Here is a 20,976-nt window from a genome sequence, read left to right on the forward strand (position 1 = left end):
CTCAATAAAATATTAGCAAACAAAATTCAAAAACACATTAAAATCATCATATATCATAATCTATTAAGACTGATCCCAGAGATGCAAGATTGTTTAACATTCACAGATAAACATGATATGCCACATTAGAAAATTGACAAATAAGGGAGTTCCCGTTGTGGCACAGCGGAAATGAAGTCGACTAGGTACCATGAGGTTGTACGTTCAATCTGTGGCCTCACTCAGTGGGTTAAGGATCTGGCATTGCCATGAGCTGTGGTGTAGATCACAGATGTGGCTTGGATCTGGCGGTGCTGTGGCTCTGGCATAGGCTGGCTGCAGCAGCTCTGATTAGACCCCTAACCTGGGAATCTCCATCTGCTGTGGCCCTGAAAAACACACACAAAAAAAGAAAATTGAAGAATAAAAATCATGATCATCTCAATATATACAAGAAAAGTTTTTGACAAAATTTAGAACCTACTTATAATAAAACCCCTCCACAAAGTGAGTATAGAGGGAATATACCTCAACTTAATAAAGGCGCATATGATACGCCTACAGGTAACATCATAACAGTGGTGAAAGTTGAAAGCATTTCCTCTATGATCAGAAACAAAACAAGATTGTCCACTCTTACCACTTTAATTCAACATAGCTTGGAAGTCCTAGCCATGGTAGAGAAGAAAAAAATAAATGAAAGGAATCCAAATTAGAAAAGAAGAATAAAACTGTCACTGTTTGCAGATGACATGATACTATACACAGAAATCCTAAAGATGCTATCAGGAAACCACTGGAGTTCATCAATGAGTTCAGTAAAGCTGCAGGTATAAAATTAGTACACAGAAATCTCCTGCATTTCTATGAAAGACCAGAAAGGGAAACTAAGGAAACAATCCCATTTACTATCCCATCAAAAAGAATACAATACCTAGGACTAAACCTACCTAAGGAGACAAAAAAACTGTACTCTGAAAAACTTCAAGATACTGATGAAAGAAATCAAAAATGACACAAACAGATGGAAAGATACACCTGAATCTTTGATTGTAAGACTAAATATTGTCAAAATGACTATGCTCCCCCAGGCAATTATAGATTCATTGCAATCCCTATCAAATCACCAGTGGCATTTTCCATAGAACTAGAAACAAAAATTTTAAAATTTGTATGGAAACACAAAAGTCCTGAACAGCCAAAGCAACCCTGCAAAAGAAAAACAGAGGTGGTTACTAGGTATATTGTGTTGACCATTTTGTAGTGCCTGTAAATGACAAGTCACTATATAGTACTCCTGAAACTAACATAATATTTTAAGTAAACTATATTTAAATTTAAAAAGAGTAACATTTGAATAAGTTGGACTTCATAAAAATTCAAAACTTCAGAGGACATATTCAGAAAGTGAAAAAAACCCTATAGATTGGAAGAAAATATTTGTAAATTGTATATATGATAAAGAAATAATACCTAAAATATTTATACCTTCTACAACTCACCAATAAAAAAACAAATAACTCAATTTAAAAATGATCAAATTATTTGAATGGATGTTTCTCTAATGAAGACATACAAATGGTCAATAAGCACATGAAAAAAGGTCAAAATCAATAGCCACTGAGGAAAATGCCAATGAAAACCACAATAAGATACCACTTTATACCTACTAGGATGGCTGAAGTAAGTAGAAAATAACAGGTGTCAGTGAGGATACACAGAAAATTGAAATCCACATTATATACATTGCTAATGTGATAGAAAAATAGTGCAGCCTTTTTGGAAAACAGTCTGACAATTCCTCAGAATGTTAAATATAGAGTTAACATATGACTTAGCAATTCCTCTCCAGGGATATACCCTAGAGAAGTGAAAATATGTTCATATAAAAAACTTGTCTGTAACTGTTCACAACAGCATGACTCATAATAGCCACAAAATGGAAACAACTCAAATATCCATCAATAGATGAAAGGATAAACAAAAGCGGTATATATATACAATGGAATGTTATATAGCTATACAGAGAAATAAAGTACTGATACATACTACAACATAAATGAACATCATGCTAAATGAAAGAAGCCAGTTGTAAAAGGCAACATATCATATAATCCAATTACTGTGATGTCCAGAATAGGCAAATATACAGAAATGGAAAGTTGTTGCCAGGACTTGAGAGAAAGGAAGGTGGGGAGTGATTGTTACTAGGTACAAGGTTTCTTTATGGGATGAAGAAAATTCTGCTTGGGAGTATGATGTACCAGTGTCCTAGAAACTGCTGACAGAGCACATCTAACAAATTCTACTGTTGCAGTACCTGGGGGTCACTGGCCCTCACATGTGAACCGATAGCAGGCAAAAATGGCATGGAAAAGGCAATGCATGGTTCATCCTAAATAGAGCTCTTTTCAAAAATAATTCTTAAAAGTGAACATATAAATGAAAAAAGTTAATGGACATCATCTGGATTTAAATATTACAAATTATTTTCACTAAATATTGGTGAGAAAGAAGAAAGACAATTATAAATCAATTTTCATTAGAAAGTGAATACAGCTTGTCATGTTTTTAACACTGACACAAGAATGAACATTTAAATGATGCTTTTAATGTTAGCATGCACAACTACTGACTCACTTGAAAATATTTTAGTAATACATTTAAATATAGGATAGATTGTATATATGGGTGTGTGTGATAAAGGCCCAAAATGTTGACCATATTCAATCAAAATTGCAGCAGATGACTGGTCACTTTTTTGGATTATTTTTATTTGACTTTATAAAATTATTAATGTATTTTTTCTAATAAAAATGAACATAGATTTATAAATATTTTATTACATTGACTATGTTCATCCTCCACCAAAAAATTTTCTATTTCAGTTAATACAATTAAATATCAATAATTATTTATTTCCCATACATTGTTTCTGATGTGAACAACATTTTTCAGAGATTTCTTCCAGGCCTTTGACTAAATCTTACAGTCCTAAATAATTTTCTCAGAGCCTTCTTCATCTCGTTATTTTGGAGACTGTAGATCAAGGGGTTGAATAATGGAGTTAACACAGGATAGAACAGAGTCACATATTTTTGCTTCCCTGCTGCACTGCCTGCTGTTGGGATCACATACACAACCATAAGAGAGCCATAGAATAGCGACACTGCAGCCAGAGGGGAGCTGCAGGTAGAAAAAGTCTTATGCCATTCTTCTGCTGAGGGGAGCCTCAGCACAGCCCTGATCACTAGAATGTAGGAGCTGGTAATGAAGATTAAGGTGGAGAAAATGAGGACAGAGTTGTAAATGACACAGATGATCTCGGTGGCAGGAGCTGGCACACACGACAACTGTATAAGGGGTCCTGGGTCACATATGAAGTGATCAATCTTATTGAGACAACAAAATGGGAGCTGAGAGATTAGGTAAATAGGCAAGGGGAAGTACAAGAAGCCACACATCCAGCAGCAAGTTCCCATTGTGATGCAGCATTGAACTGTCATGACAGTGGGGTAGTGTAGGGGCCTGCAGATAGCAAGGTACCTGTCAAAGGCCATGACAGACAAAAAGAAGGTCTCCGTGGTGCCCAGGGAGAAGAAGAAATAGAACTGCAGGAAGCAGCCAGAGAAAGAGATGATCTTGGTCTCAGAGAGAATGTTGGCTAGTATATTAGGACAGTGGAAGTGATAAACCAGATCTCCAGGAAGGAAAAACTGGCCAGCAGGATGTACATTGGAGTTTGAAGCTGAGGTCCCACCTCACAGCACAGATGATGCACAGGTTTCCAATGAGTGTCAAGATGTATATCCCAGAAAAGATGGAAAAGAGGAGGATCTGAATTCCCCAGGTATAAGGGAAGCCTAAAAGGATGAATTTACTCACAGAGCTAGAGCAGTTCTTTAAATGGGAATATTTATTTGTTTTCAAAGCTTCAAAAGAACAACAAATTTCCATATTAGAAGTAGCCTTAAAAATATTACTCAGTAGGGTCTATGACTTGCTTAGGGTCACATCACTCTCCATGTCTGTAAATAACAAAGTACTATGACTCATACAGAGATATTTCCATGATTTTCCATTTTATATTCCTATTCTGGATATAACAAAGTGAAGAGACAACTTTCCTGATGTCCTGGGTCTCACTACAAAGTGAGTTGTGTTGACAATAAGCAAATGTGTACAAGGACCTACAGTTTAGGTCAAACACTGAATTAATGATAGTGAATAAATACAGCCAATATAACTCAGTGTTTGTGACATATGAAGATATAAATGATAGTGATATGAATATTCTTTGTTCTATTGGTGTGAAATGCATCAGGCTGAATTGAGAACCATATCAATAGATTCAAATACTTTATATGATTTAATTTATTTTGGTTTCACTGTATTAAGTTACAGGAAATAGTCCTATGTTTAGTTTTGAATAGATTATAAGTCAATATTAAAATGAAAAAAATAATTTTCTATTTCACTTCTTCCCTTCAGTAAAAATGCATTCTTGAAAATACATATTAAAGTGAAATAAGTGTCACTTATGAAAATCTTTCAAATTCATTTAAGCTCACAGAGACTGTTCTCAAATTTTGCAGTCTCAAGTACAAATAAAAATCCTTGCCTGCCACCTGTTAAAAATAACAAGAGATAGGCAATATAACATTTGAATCTTCACTCAAGGAAGGTGTACCCATATTCATATTCCAGAATTTTCCCTGATTTAGGATTGGAGCTCTTTTCATATATACATACATGAAAAAACGGAGAACCTGGAAAAACCCTATAAGAGTAAAGCTTTGAAGTAATGTTTTTTTTTTTTTAAAAGCTCTCACATAAAACCTTGTTTATGATTCTTCAGAAGGAATACTTTTATCACTCTCATATTAAATGATAGAATGTAAAACTAGAGAAGGATGGAAGGAAGAAATAGGGGAGTGCAGAGTCCTGTGAGCTTTACCTTACCTGAAGTTACAAGTTGAGTATCATAGAATTCTCTATGATTGAATGCCATTTTCAACATCAGAGAACAAAAACAAACAAACAAACAAAACAACCAGTATAACTGTTTTCTCAGATTTCAGAACTACCAAATAAAAATACTTCATACATTATTGTGTGAATTCATATGAACTACTGAGGAGACCTTTAGGATCAAGAACATTATGGGATTAAGAAAACAGTCATGGGCCCTCTTCAGGTTTGCCCTCTGTAGCTTTCTCTTTCTATATAAAGTATAAAAGCAATGTAACAGTGGCAAAGAGAATCATGGTCTCATGGTCCAGAGAGAACTGAATGAAGAATTTAAATACTGTTCCCTTTCATCTTCTGTAAAGGCCATCTTCGGGAAGTGATTCTCTCTTGAGGGAATTTATAACATAGTAGTCTTATTGAACCTGATTTCCTATTTTGCTCTTAACCCGGCTTGATGAAAGATATTTCAGATTCTTACATTTTAAAAATTCTAATTCAAAGATTTTTCTTTTTTAATAATGAGGGATAGAAACAAGTAAAATAATTTTGGTAGAAAAACTGCTGTTTTAGGTATGCTTGAAAGTAAATTTACCTCTAGTGATAAAGGGACTCTGGCAATGAGACTTGGTTCCATGTTTGAAGAAAAGTCTCTGGGATAAAGGTTAATATAAAGATGAGGAGCCCATACACTTAACTGTATTAAAGACACCTCTCCACATGTTAATTCCACCTTGTGTGACCATCCCAAGCTCACTGACACTACCACATTGTGAGATGCATATTTAGGTCAGAGTAAATTATTTTTAAAAATTCCTTATGTAGTTAGCCCCTTTGGTAATATATTTTAATGGTTCCATTAGCATTAGTACTATACATGTATACAATATTTTACATAATGCCTAATTATTGAGCCCTTAGTATTATAACCAGAGTTACAAGGATTCTAAGTATAATATTAAGGCACATTCTAGAGTAGAATACTTGCACCTAATAGAATATTTGAAAATAATAGAATGAAGGAATATCAAGTATGATGTATTCCTTGATTTAAGAATTATCCGTTACATTATATGTGAATATAATATATAAAGATAACATTATTTTATTTTATTTTTTAATTTTATTTATTTTTTTATTTTCCCACTGTACAGCAAGGGGATCAGTTATCCTTACATGTATACATTACAATTACATTTTTTCCCCCACCCTTTGTTCTGTTGCAACATGAGTATCTAGACAAAGTTCTCAATGCTACTCAGCAGGATCTCCTTGTAAATCTATTCTAAGTTGTGTCTGATAGCCCAAGCTCCCGATCCCTCCCACTCCCTCCCTCTCCCATCAGGCAGCCACAAGTCTATTTTCCAAGTCCATGATTTTCTTTTCTGTGGAGATGTTCATTTGTGCTGGATATTAGATTCCAGTCATAAGTGACATCATATGGTATTTGTCTTTGTCTTTCTGGCTCATTTCACTCAGGATGAGATTCTCTAGTTCCATCCATGTTGCTGCAAATGGCATTATGTCATTCGGTTTTATGGCTGAGTAGTATTCCATTGTGTATATATACCACATCTTCCAATCCAATCTCTGTTGATGGACATTTGGGTTGTTTCCATGTCCTGGCTATTGTGAATAGTGCTGCAATGAACATGCGGGTGCATGTGTCTCTTTTAAGTAGAGTTTAGTCTGGATATATCCCCAAGAGTGGGATTGCGGGGTCATATAGAAGTTCTATGTATAGATTTCTAAGGTATCTCCAAACTGTTCTCCATAGTGGCTGTACCAGTTTCATTCCCACCACAGTGCAGGAGGGTTCCCTTTTTCCACAACCCCTCCAGCACTTGTTATTTGTGGATTTATTAATGATGGCCATTCTGACTGGTGTGAGGTGGTATCTCATGGTAGTTTTGATTTGCATTTCTCTTATAATCAGGGATGTTGAGCATTTTTTCATGTGTTTGCTGGCCTTCTGTATAATATATAAAGATAACATTATTTTAATAGAAGACATAGAGGAATGTCTTGATAGATGTAGAAGTAGCAGTAATAGAACTGAAATCCACTTTTGACAAAATAAATCAGAAATAGAAAAGATTTATTTTAATTTGGTAAAGAATTTTTCATCAGAAATAATTGGCCAGGAGTTCCCATTGTGGCTCAGTGGAAATGAATCCAACTAGTATCCATGAGGATGCAGGTTCAATCTCTGGCCTCATTCAGTGCGTTAGGATCCAGTGTTGCCATCATAAGCTGTGGTATAGATTGCAAAGATGGTTCATATCCTGTATTGCAAAGGCCATGGCATAGGCCAGAAGGTGTAGCTCTGATCAGACCTGGGAACTTCCATATGCTGTGGGTGCAGCCCTAAAAAGCAAAAAATAAAAATAAATAAATAAATAATAGGCTAAATCACACTTTTGTATTAAAACACAAAAGCATGCTAATTAAAACCAAAGACAAAAAGTGGTTATGATAGCATTACTACCCCAAGTGATTCATTCCCTTTTTCACTAAAGGATTATATTTCCATGTCTCACAAATTTAGGCTAGGTAATATAACTTCGTTTGCCAACTGAACAAATTTACATATGGCATGTCTAAATAATCTTTAAGAAGCATTATACAATGCACCACAGAACATTTTCCTGTGCCATAAAAAGTTTTTTTTTTTAACCTAAATACAAGAATGAGTAAGACGTATAGGGCCAAGCATGGGGCAACAGGTCAATACGAGTAAGAAAAAAAGAGCTGTTTTAAGATATTTACAGGTAATTTTACGACAATATAATTTGGGGAAAGCAAACTGAAATAATCACCATCACCATCCTTATCCACACCAATGAAATGAGACACAGAAAATAATATATAGGTATGAATGTTAGAAAAAAAGAGAGAAATTTTAACTGCTGGCTAAGAAATCATTGACTGTGAAGAATAAGCGAATCCATACTAAGTGAAGTAAGTCAAAAAGAGAAAGACAAATACCATGTGATATCACTTATATCTGGAATCTAGTATAGAGCACAAATGAACCTTTCCACAGAAAAGAAATGCATGGACTTGGAGAACAGACTTGTGGTTGTGAAGGGGGAGGGGGAGGGACAGGGATATACTGGGAGTCTGGGGTTAGTAGATGCAACCTATTGCCTTTGGAATGGATAAGCAATGAGATCCTGCTGTATAGCACAGGGAACTATGTCTAGTCACTTATGATGAACCATGATAATGTGAGAAAAAAGAATGTGTACATGTATGGGTACTGGGACACCTTGCTGTACAATAGAAAATTGACAGAACACTGTAAACCAGCTATAATGGAAAAAATAAAAATCATTATAAATGAAAAAAGTATAAGAGAATAAATTAAAATACAAATGATTTGATAAAGTGGCTAGTTAAAAAACATGTAGATAATACAATCTTCCTTTAACAGATAAAATAATTTGTAAACTTTTATGGTTAAATTATTTTATTTTTAATAAAAATGTAAATTTAAAAGCATTTAGAAATAAACTTTGAAAGATAGTATAAGCATCATGAGGAAAATATGAACCTTTACAGAAGTATATAAAAGAAAACCTGATTAACAGGAAAGTCATACCATACTCCTTGGTGGAATGACTTCTGAGTGTTAAGGATAAATATTTAAAATGAGTCAATACACAAATTCAAGGAGGTCTAGACAATTCCTAGTCAGATTGTGGGAGAGGACTTCTAGAAGTATGCGACTTAAGAAAGAAATTTTAAAATATCCTTTGATATAAATTCTCAAGATTAGACATGTGTTTTGAAAAAGTAATATTTTGATGTAAGATTTCATCTACCATAATGAAAATTACCTCTAAAGCTAAATTAAGTGAAAATGTAGTAGGAACTTTTCAAATTAATGGATCTAGGGGACAGTACATATATAAACATAATAAATTTTAAAGAGTTCAGAGTCTGATGAAGATTATCTTTAATTCAAATAAATAGGAAAGATAAAATGTTAAATGAAAATGTTGAAAAATTAAATTCTGACTCATTTTATAATATATAGATGTAATGTAGCAGAAAATGCTTTGAAATGATAAAAGCATATGCAAGTGAGTAAAATAAAAATATACTTCCCTTTTCCATTTTTTAGGAAATTTAAAATAATGTTAGGTAATATATAATAAATTTAAATATTAGAATGCATCATAATAAGAAAAGATTTAAAAAGTCAAAAACAAGGAAAATTAAAATTTAAAAAATAAAGCAGCACCAATGGGGGGAAAGTCACTTTGGAATCTACTGAACACAGATGCTATTAGCACATTAGAGCTGCAGTATTACAAGCAAATACTGGGGGGAGAACGATACCAGAGAAAGGTTTGAGAATCCCTAGAACCTCTAGCCAATTCAGATTGTTCTCATCTTTTACAGAGCAAGTACATAAAAATTGGGAAGGTGTCTGTTTTTTCAATTGTCCAAATGCCAGCCAAAATATATAAGCATAAACAGAAACAAGAAAATACAACCCTATAAAAACAATATAAACCTCCAGAACTAACCCTAAAGAAATTGTACCCATGAACTTTCTGACAGAGAAATTAAATATGCTCTATAGTGAAAACAGAACACAGAAAGTCAACTAAATAAAATCAGGGAAACAATGCATGAACAAAATGAGAATACCAGCAGAGAAAGAAACTAAAAATAAAAAAAAATCAAAATTCTGGAGCCATAAAAATAACTGAACTGAAAAATTCATTAGAAAGAATTATTATCAGATTTGATAGGTAGAAGAAAGAGTCTGTGAACTGGAATACTGATAATTTGAAATAATTAAAAATAAAGTATATAAAGAAAAAAGAATGAAAAATTTGGTGGCCGAGGTGGTAGACTAGGAAGACTTACCTCTTCTGACAGACACACTAAAATTATAAATACTTACACAGCTTCTATCTATTAGAATGAATTGAAGACTAGAAGAAATATTTTACACAACTCAAGACAAAAAAAAAAAAAAAAACCACAAAACAGCTTGTGGGGGATGGATATGTGTTATAGTCAGAAAACACATCACCAGGTTTGTAACCCACAAATGAGAGAAGTATCACAACCACAAAGGTTCCCAACCCAATAAGCAACATGGTCTGAGGCCCATATTAGGCTCCCCAGTCTGGAAGTTCTGTACCAAGAAATAAGACCGTGGTATGTTTGACTATGAAAACCATAAGGTCTTATCTTCTGGAGAGCTAGAGAGCTTCAGGAAAACAAGACCTCATGTTTATGAGCACATGCAAAATCTCACTTGCTTCAAGTCCTAGTACAGAGGAAATTATTTAAAAGGGACCTGGGTCAGATCCATTTGCTGTTCTTGGAAATCCTTCTGGAGAGATAGGATGCAACTTGGACTTGTCCTGGGGATAGAGATACTGGTAGCAGCCACTTTGAGGAGTTTGTTCTACTATCATAAAACTGGTGATGGAAGCTATTATTTTGGAATACTCCATTTAGCTTATTAGCACTTGTGACCAAGACCCAACTACCAGGAGGCTGTCACCAGTGCCAAGCCATTACAGACAACACAGATTTCTACAAAGAAACCTGGTTCCAGCCTTCAGTGGGATGGTGCCAGCCCTGAGCCTCCCAGGGCATGCAGACAGCCACATGGGGATCCAGCCCCACTAGCCATTGGGCTAGAACCAGCCCTGATTCCTCTTGGGTCATTCACATAGTGGTACAAGGACAAAGTCTTACTAATCAGTAGGCTAGCATCAGCCACAAACTCTGCTGGTCTGCATGGCCAACCAACAGGAAGCCAGCCTTGCCTTCTAATGACCCAGCCTGACCTCTCTGTGTGTCCATAGTAGTCATTTCTGCCAAAAAGAAGGACATATATAATCCACATAGGGATAATCACCAGAGGATATAGCTTTGGTGACCACATAGGAGCATATTACTGGGCCTCATAGGACATCTCCTGTAGAAGGCCATTACTATAAGATCAGGAAACATTATTGACTCACCTAACACATAGAAATAAACAAAGGGAATTAGGGAATTAGATGATAGAGGAATATACTTCAAGTTAAGGAACAAGATATAACCTCAGGAAAACAAAACCAAAATCAAATAAAATGAAGATAAGCGATCTACCCAATAACAAGTTTAAGATAACAATCATAAAAATGCTTGCTGAAATGCTGAGATGAGGAGCAATGTGAGAATTTCAACAAAGAACTGAAAATAGAGAACCAAAGAGAGGTGAAGAATACAATAACGGAAATGAAAGTAGATTAGAAGTAATCAATAGTAGTTTAGAAGGGGGGCAGACATCAGAAGCAAGAGGCTACAACCCTATAGTCTGCAAAAAGGAGGCTGCACCAAAAATCTATACAAAATGAAAAGGCAGAGATTTATGACTCAGATAGGGGAACAGGAAAAAAGAAAAAAACAGAAAAACAGCTAAGTGATATGGAGATTACTAACTTCCATGAAAAAAGACTTTAGACTAATGATAATAAAGATGACTCAAGATCTTGGAAACAACCTAGAGGCAAAGATTGATAAATTATAAGAACCAATGAACAAAGAAATAGAAGATTTAAGGATTAAGCAGGCAGAGATGCAAAATACAACAACTGAAATTTAAAAAAAATCACTAGAAGAAACCAAAAGCAAAATATAGGAGGCAGAAGAACAAATAAGTGAGGTGGAAGACAGACTAGTGAAAATCACTGATGTGGAAAAGAAAAGAGAAAAAAAGATTGAAAAGAAATGAAGACAGTCTAAGAGAACTCTGGAACAACGTTAAACACACCAACATCCAAATTACATGGCTACCAGAAGAAGAGAGAGAGAAAGGGACCAAAAAAATACTCAAAGAGATAAAAGCTGAAAACTTCCTAACATGGGGAAGGAATCAGTCATTCAAATCCAAGAAGCCTAATAAACTTATAAGATAAACCTAAGGAGGAACACCCTGAGACACAAAGTAATCAAACTGACCAAAATTAAAGACAAGAAGAAAATACTGAAAAAAGCTAGGGAAAAGAAATTAATAACATACAAGGGAACCCCGATAAGGTTATCAGCAGATTTTTCATCAGAAACTCTGCAGGTCAGGAGGGAGTGGCACAATATACTTAAAGCAATGAAAGGAAAAAACCTCCAATCAAGATTACTCTACCTGGTAAGGCTCTCATTAAAATTTGAAGGAGAAATCAAAAGCTTTACAACCAAGCAAAAGCTAAGAGAATTTGGCACCACTAAACCAGCTTTACAACAAATACCAAAGGAACTTCTCTGGGTGGGAAAAGAAAAGGCCACCACTAGAAACAAAAATACTACAAATGACAAGGCTCACCAGTAAAGGCATACATATAGTAAAAGTAGGAAATAATCTACACACAAATATGCTACCAAACCGATAATTTTTTTTTTCTTTTTGCCATTTTCTTGGGCTGCTCTCATGGCATATGGAGGTTCCCAGGCTAGGGGTCAAATCATAGCCGTAGCCACCGGCCTACACAAGAGCCAAAGCAATGTGGGATCCAAGCTGTGTCTGCAGCCTACACCACAGCTCACAGCAACGCTGGATCATTAACCCACTGAGCAAGGCCAGGGATCGAACCCACAACCTCATGGTTCCTAGTTGGATTCGTTAACCACTGTGCCACAACATGAACTCCAAACTGATAAATTTTGAGAAGAGGAATGTATGATAGTGGAGATGAATTTGGAAGTAAGTAGACCAACAACTTAAAACAATCTTATGTATACATATAGACTCCTATAGCAAAACTTCATGGTAACTGCAAACGAAACACCTACAATATTGAGATAATCATGTGGTTTTTGACTTTTCAATAGATGCAGAAAAAGCATTTGACAAAGTCCAACATCCCTTCATGATAAAAACTCTTACCAAAGAGGGTATAGAGGGAACATTCCCTAACATAATCAAAGTCATTTATGACAGACCCACAGCAAATATAATACTCAATGGAGAAAAGCTGAAAGCCTTCTCACTAAACTCTGGAACAAGATAGGGATGCCTACTCTCACCACTGCTATCCAACAAAATATTGGAAGTCCTAGCAACAGCAATCAGACAAACAAAAGAAATAAAAGGCATCCAAATAGGAAGAGAAGAGGTAAAACTGTCACTCTATGCAGATGATGTGATACTATATATAGAAAACCCTAAGGACTCAACCCAAAAACCTCCTGAACTGATCAACAAATTCAGCAAAGTAGCAGGATATAAGATTAACATTCAGAAATCAGTCACATTTCTGTATACTAACAATTACATATTAGAAAAGGAATACAGAACACACTACCTTTAAAAATTACACCCAAAAATAACAAATACTTGGGAATACACCTGACCAAGGAGGTAAAGGACTTATATGCCAAGAACTATAAAACGTTAATCAAGGAAATTAAAGAAGATGTAAAGAAACGGAAAGATATTCCATGCTCCTGGGCTGGAAAAAGTAATATTGTAAACATGGCCATACTACCCAAAGTAATCTACAGATTCAATGCAATCCCTATCAAATTACCCATGACAGTTTTCACAGAACCAGAACAACCAATCCAAAAATTTATATGGAGCAACAAAAGACCCAGAATCACCAAAGCAATCCTGAAAAACAAAAACCAAGCAGGAGGCATAACTCTCCCAGACTTCAAGAAATATTACAAAGCCACAGTCATCAAGACAGTGTGGTGCTGGTACCAAAACAGACACACAGACCAATGGGACAGAAGAGAGAACCCAGAAATAAACCCTGACACCTATGGTCAATTAATCTTTGACAAGGGAGGCAAGAACATAAAATGGGAAAAAGAAAGTCTACTCAGCAAGCATTGCTGGGAAACCTGGACAGCTGCATGCCAAGCAATGAAACTAGAACACACCCTCACACCATGCATGAAAATAAACTCAAAATGGCTGAAAGACTTCAATATACGACAGGACACCATCAAACTCCTGGAAGAGAATATAGGCAAAACATTCAGACATCAACCTTATGAATGTTGTCTCAGGTCAGTCTCCCAAAGCAATAGAAATTAGAGCAAAAATAAACCAATGGGACCTAATCAAACTGACAAGTTTTGCACACAAAGGAAACCAAAAAGAAAACAAAAGACAGCTTACAGAATGGGAGAAAATAATTTCAAATGATACAACTGACAAGGAGGTACCTTAGAAATCTATACATAGAACTACCACATGACCCAGCAATCCCACTCTTGGGCATATATCCAGACAAAATTCTGCTTAAAGAAGACACATGCACCTGCATGTTCATTACAGCTCTATTCACAATAGCCAAGACATGGAATCAACCCAAATATCCACCAATAGATGATTGAATTAGGACGATGTGGTATATATACACAACAGAATACTACTCTGCCATAAAAAAGAACAAAATAATGCCATTTGCAGCAACATGGATGGAACTAGAGAATCTCATCCTGAGTGAAGTAAGTCAGATGGAGAAAGACAAATACCATATGATATCACATATCTGGAATATAATATATGGCACAAAGGAACCTTTCCACAGAAAATATAAAATCATGGACTTGGAGAATAGACTTGTGGTTGCCAAGGGGGAAGGGGAGGGAGTGGGAAGGACTGGGAGCTTGGGGTAAATAGATGCAGAATGTTGCCTTTGGGATGGATTAGCAATTGGATCCTGCTGGGTAGCACTGGGAACTCTCTCTAGTCACTTATGATGGAATACGTAATGTGAAAAAAAAAGAATGTATACATGTATGTGTAACTGGGTCACCATGCTGTACAGCAGAAAAAATATACATAAATAAATGAAAAAAAACACAATAGATGCACACAGAAATAAGAAAAAGCAGTCTAAACAAAACAAAAATAGACCTTAAAGTAAAGAATATAAGAGACAAAGTAAAACATCACATAATGATCAAAGGATCAATCCAAGAATAAGATATAATAATTGTAACTATATATGCACCCAACATATGATCACCTCAGTATATAAAGCAACTGTTAACAACCGTAAAAGGAGAAATTGGTAATAACCCATAATAGTGAGGGACTTGAATACCCCCACTTACAGCCATGGACAGATCATCCAGACAGAAAATCAACAAGGAAACACAGGCCTTCAATGATGAATTAGTCCAGAGGACTCGGTAAGTATTTATAGAATATTCCACCCAAAAGCAGCAGAATACACATTCTTCTCAAGTGCACACCAGAACATTCTCTAGGACAGATCACACACTGGGCCACAAATCAAGCCTCAGAAAATTTAAGAACATTGAAATCATACCAAGCATGTTTTCCAACTACAACGCTACATGACTGGATATCAACAACAAGAAAAAACTGTAAAAAAACACAAACACGTGGAAACTAAACAGCATGTTAGTAAACAACCAATGGATCGCTGAGGAAATCAAAGAGGAAATTTAAAAATACCTGGTAGCAAATGACCAGAAAGACACATACAAAACATAGGGGATGCAGCAAAGGCATTTATAAGAGGGAAATTTATAACAATACAAAAACTCAAGAAACAATGAAACAATAAAAAGCTCAAATAAACAACCTAACTTTACATCTAAAGCAACCAGAGAGAGAGAGGAACAGTGAAAACCCAAAGTTAGCAGAAGGAAAGAATCATAAGGATCAGAGAAGAAATAAATGAAATAGAAACAACCATAAAAAAAATCAATGAAATTAAAGCTAGTTCTTTGAAAAGATCAACAAAAGTGATAAACTATTAGCCAGACTCATCAAGAAAAAAAGAGAGAGGGCTATATCAAAAAATTAGAAATGAAAATGAAGTTACAATGGACACCACTGAAATACAAAGGATCATAAAAGACTACAACAAGCAACTATATGCCAATATAATGGACAACCTAGAAAAGTACAATCTTCCAAGATTAATGAAGATGAAATAGAAAAGATGAATGGACCAAAACAAGTACTTAAACTGAAACTGAAACTGATTTAAAAAAAAAATCCAAAAAATGAAAGTCCCAAACCAGATGGCTCCAAGAATTCTATATAAAATTTAGCGAAGAGTTAACACCTATCCTTCTGAAACTATTCCAAAAAACTGCCAAAGAAGGAACTCTCCCAAACTCACCTTATGAGGCCACCATACCCTGATACCAAAATAAGACAAAGATACAAAAAAAAAAAAGAAAGAAAGAAAATTACAGGCCAATATTGCTGATGAACATAGATGTAAAAATCCTCAACAAAATACTAGTGAACGAAATCTGGCAATACCTTAAAAGATTGTATTCATGATCAAGTGGGATTTATCCCAAGGATGTGAGGATTCTTCAATATTTCAAATAAATCAGTGTGATATACCCATTAACAAACTGAAGAATAAAAACCATACAGCAGAAATCGACAGAAATTGCAAATCATCTATAATAGAAAAAAATCTTAAAAGAAAAACAATGATCCCCAATTGATACAGAAAAAACTTTTGACAAAATCAAACCCCATTTCTGATTAAAAAAAAATCCATACCCAGAAAGTGGGCATAGGGAGGTCTTAACCAACAATAAGATATAACACATATACCCACAGCAACAGTCCCCTGTTAGAGCTCATCAATGGATTTGGCAAAGTTGCAGGATACAAAATACAAAAAAATCAACTGCATTTTATATGCTTACAATGAAAGATCAGAAAGAGAAATTAAAAATCCAACTAGTTACCACAAACCTGATTGAATCAAAATATGTAGGTCACACTGTTGTTTTCACTCATTAAGGCAAATCAACCAGTTTGGATTTTTACCATCTATATCTTTATCTCATTTAAAAAAATCAACTTTGATGAACAAATAATAGTGAAACTCTGTTATGAGCAGGCACTAATCTGGACACATTCACATGTATCATCATTTTTGGCCCTCACAATAGCACTGGGAAATAGGCATCATTTTATACATGCTACAGATGGGGAAATTAGGGCTCCAGTAATTTAAATGATTTGTCAATTTGTCTAGATTCACTTGACTTGTCATTCAGAGAGGAGTATTGGAACCCACACTATTAGGCAACTTTTTCAAAGATGGTATTGTGGTAAAGTGACAAAGCCAAATGTTTGGTTGTTATACAGTCATGTAAATTGGATTCACACTAATTCATCTAACTGATATCCCTTTAAATATTTTGTAAGAGTAAGAAACATACATACATCCATTCTTTTTCAGATTTTTTCCCATATAGATTATCACAGAATATTGGGTAGAGTTCCCTATGCTATAGAGTAGGTCCCCATTGTCCACCCACTGGGTATGTGTTTATGTATGACTGAATCACTTTGTCATACAGCAGAAATTATCACAACATAGTAAGTCAACTATACTTCAATAAAGCTTGAAGAAAAGGAAACATATCAATTCCTTACTCAATTCATTGGAGACATCTAGTTGGAGTCAGTTAAAGTTGAGAAGAAAATAAAACCTGTGGCAAGGTGGAGAAGAAATTGGTGAGACTTTGGAAAGGTTAGTTTTTACCCATATGTAATAGCAAACTTAATAAACAAAATATATATAATAAATATGATCCAATGAATGGATAGAATGGAAGAACAAAATTAACAGAACAGATTTGCTTTATGGAAGAAAGGAAGCAGAAGGTAGAACATTTCAGTATGAAAGGAGTTTTTTGGAGTTTAATTTAAAAGTCATAAATAGGAGTATTATGACTTCATGAAACAAAACCAAACAATGAAGTTACAATCTCCTAACCCATTCATGAAAAAGTAATTATTTTAACTTCAGATTTTCTATTGCCAAAATGCTTTTCAACTTGTTGTCTTCTAAATTTTCCAAGTAAGTCCACTCCTATCCCACAGCTTTTGCATGGCTGATTTGACCTCTTTGTTCCGAAGTGTGTAGATGAGGGGATTCAACATGGGGGTAATAACGTTGTAGAGTACAGACACCAGCTTGTCCACAGAAAAAGTGGAGAAGGGACGAGCATAGATGAAAATACAGGGTCCAAAAAAGAGTGTTACTACCATGAGATGAGAGCCACAGGTTGAGAGTGCCTTTCGTCTTCCCTCTTTGGAGCGGATCTTGACCAGGATAGTGGTGTAGGAGGAAACCAACACTACAAAGGAGCTGGTAGAGATCAACCCGCTATTAGATATCATTAGCAATTCAATGACAAATGTGTCTCCACAGGCAAGTTTGATGACAGGGGGAACATCACAAAAGAAGTTGTCCACCTGCTTTGGCCCACAAAAGGGCAGACGGATAGTGAGAATCGTCTGGACAGTAGAGTGCACAAACCCTCCCATCCAGGAGGCAGCCACCAAGGCACAGCATAATCCTCGACTCATGATAGTGGTGTAGTGGAGGGGGCGACAAATTGCAACATCGCGATCATAGGCCATCACTGTGAGCAGGAACATCTCAGCTGCCCCTACAAAATGCAGGAAGAAGAGCTGCATAATGCACTGGTCATAAGGAATAAGCTTTTCATTATCAAGAAAGTCAGCTAGAAGCTTAGGGGTAGTTACTGTTGAATAACATAGGTCCAGGAAAGACAGGTTGCCAAGAAGGAAATACATGGGTGATGAATTCAGATGCTTATCAGAGGCCACTGTAACCATGATAAGGACATTGCCTACCCAAGTGGACACATAGAAGAAAAGAAATAGTACAAATAGCCCTTTTTCAATATGTGGTCTATGTGAGAAGCCTGCCAGGACAAATTCTCTGACTTCTTCTGTTTGGTTTTTATCCATTGGATCTGGCTCCACCTACATCAAAGAAATTAAACAAGGGACATCAGTAACATGAAAAATTGATGAGCTATTTCACATAAAATGCAAGAATCTTCTCAATTCAAAAAGGGATATTTTTTCTCTAGGATACTTCTTGACTGATTATCTGGAAGAAATTATTTTTCTTCTTAGATGACATAAATATATATTCTCCAACATCACCAAATTTCAGGCAGTGATGAAGTAACCAAGATTTTTTGAAGAACAAAGCCACGTAGTGAACCTTCAACTTGATGCATCTCTCTCAGTTAGTATTTTCCCTCCACTTTATACATTCAGTCTCAAAACCTATGTTATTTCCCTGAGATATTAGCATTTAAAAAATTTAAATCTTTAAGAAAAAATAAATCTTGAAGGTAAAATTTAAGATTCCAGTAGAGGTTTTATTTGGGATAGGAAACATCACACTGTGTAGATGTTTATACCTTTATAGTAATCCTGTGCCCTTTTCTATAAGGATAACTCTTGAGGCTCTGTGCTGTGAAAGTGACCAGAGGAAAGATTACATTCCACTCTGGGCCTATTGCTAGTTCATTACCTAAGTAATGCCTCTTACCTAGGTTTGCTGAATGCCTGGTCAGCTTATTACTGTTGTTATAAATCATCTCTGTCCAGCTTATTGCTTATAATACGTTCCTTACCTTAAGTCATAGTTGTGAACATATGGGCACAGGTTATACTGTTACAGATCTAAATAGAATATAAAATGGTTACTCATCCCTTCAGGTTACTCCTTCTTTTGACTCCTGTCAAATTGGGTAAAAATAAATAATTTCTCTGAGATGAAAGTATTAGCAGTCCAGGGAGCATGTGTATGTGTTTGAGCAGTGGCTAGAATGTGCTACTGCATGAGATGAAATGGGCGATAGCCCACTGAGGACTGCGGAGGATCATGATAACTGCTCTGGACTCAAAATCTACAGCTGTCCATGCACACAGCAGTAGTGTGAGGAATTAACACATAATAATTTCAAAGCTTAGACACTGGTGAATTTTCCCTTTCAGAGTTCATGCCCCATCTAAATATATGAACTGAATATCTTCGTTTAGATATTTTAAAAGAATTAAAGTTTTGAAAAAGAATTTTAAAACAAAACTTGGTTTAACTAAAACAATAAAAATTTATATTTGTTCCTTATAAGGCAATAACAGAAATATTAGCAATATGCTAACAATTAAAAGTATCAAGGAATAATGTGAAGAAAACTCCCCAAATTTAAATATCCATTTGTTAAAATAATGTTTGCAAAAGATTCATTAATCTGAGAAAATGATCAAATAATAAAGGAAAAAAATAAGACACAAAAATATATTTATGAAAAAAATCTATATATATGGAAATGTTAATAAATATAAGAACTAAATGTAAACCTTTCAATACATAAACCTTCTGTGAATTTGTGCTGTTAGGTATATCCACAGAACTTTTTTTGTATGAAAAAAATGTTATATTAAAAATTGAATGTAAATTGTTATTTTTGCATAATTATATAATTACAGTTACTAAATTTCAGGTAAAAATCCCCTTATTATAATCCACATAACTTTTTCGGAGAATAATTATTATTGTCTAGCTATAACATAAAACAACTTCAGATTTATTAAAAGCAAGTATTACATAGATGGGTTTTTCAAGAAATAATTCACAAATACTTCATGTTTAAAATTTTTATAATTAAAAAGTAATGAATACATATTGCTGAAATTTGATAACATGAAAACCATATAGGAAATAATCTTCCCAGCATCAAGAAGCAAACATGGTTAACTTTAGATAGTAATTATCTGAAACTCTATAAAATGCATTTTGATTTAAAATTGATATAATGATATATATGCAATATGACCTACTACTGAAAAATACCACAATTACCATTAAATACTGATATTCCAAGTGGGTACAGGTGACAGGAGCATGAAGAAGGGCTTTAAGTATTACAGGCTTCAAGTTGAATTACATACCTTCTATCTATAAAGTGTAGATTCTCAAGTCTTATAGTCACAGAAGCCTGGCATGCCAACATGACAGAGCCATCCTAGACACTGTAGAAGCAAGAAGATAAATAAATTAGATTGAACCTCCTGGTTACAATGGTCATCATTAAGAATTTTTGATGTTTAGGGATTTAGGAAATCAGGTGTTCACAGTCAAATCACAAAGGGAATCATTAAAAATTTTTAATCACAACTTTTGCCAGAAATTATGGAACACAAAAATGTGTGTGTTT

General features: G+C 34.9%; 2 protein-coding genes across 2 annotated transcripts; both read right to left on the reverse strand.

The window, feature by feature from the left end:
- Nucleotides 1–2,933: 2,933 nt before the first annotated feature.
- Nucleotides 2,934–4,990, reverse strand: LOC100153769 (olfactory receptor 11H4-like). The gene is given in 4 exon segments (XM_021082470.1): nt 2,934–3,658; nt 3,661–3,738; nt 3,741–3,911; nt 4,942–4,990. Coding segments are annotated over 4 exon segments (1,023 nt in total).
- Nucleotides 4,991–17,594: 12,604 nt separating this feature from the next.
- On the reverse strand, nt 17,595–18,741 carry LOC100516178 (olfactory receptor 4Q2-like). The gene has a single exon (XM_021082469.1). The coding sequence runs from the start codon at nt 18,707–18,709 to the stop codon at nt 17,777–17,779; it is 933 nt and encodes a 310-aa protein (XP_020938128.1). The 5' UTR covers nt 18,710–18,741; the 3' UTR covers nt 17,595–17,776.
- Between the last annotated feature and the right edge of the window lie 2,235 nt (nt 18,742–20,976).

This window comes from Sus scrofa, unplaced genomic scaffold, assembly GCF_000003025.6.
Source record: "Sus scrofa isolate TJ Tabasco breed Duroc unplaced genomic scaffold, Sscrofa11.1 Contig935, whole genome shotgun sequence".
NCBI classification, from domain to species: Eukaryota; Metazoa; Chordata; class Mammalia; order Artiodactyla; family Suidae; genus Sus; species Sus scrofa.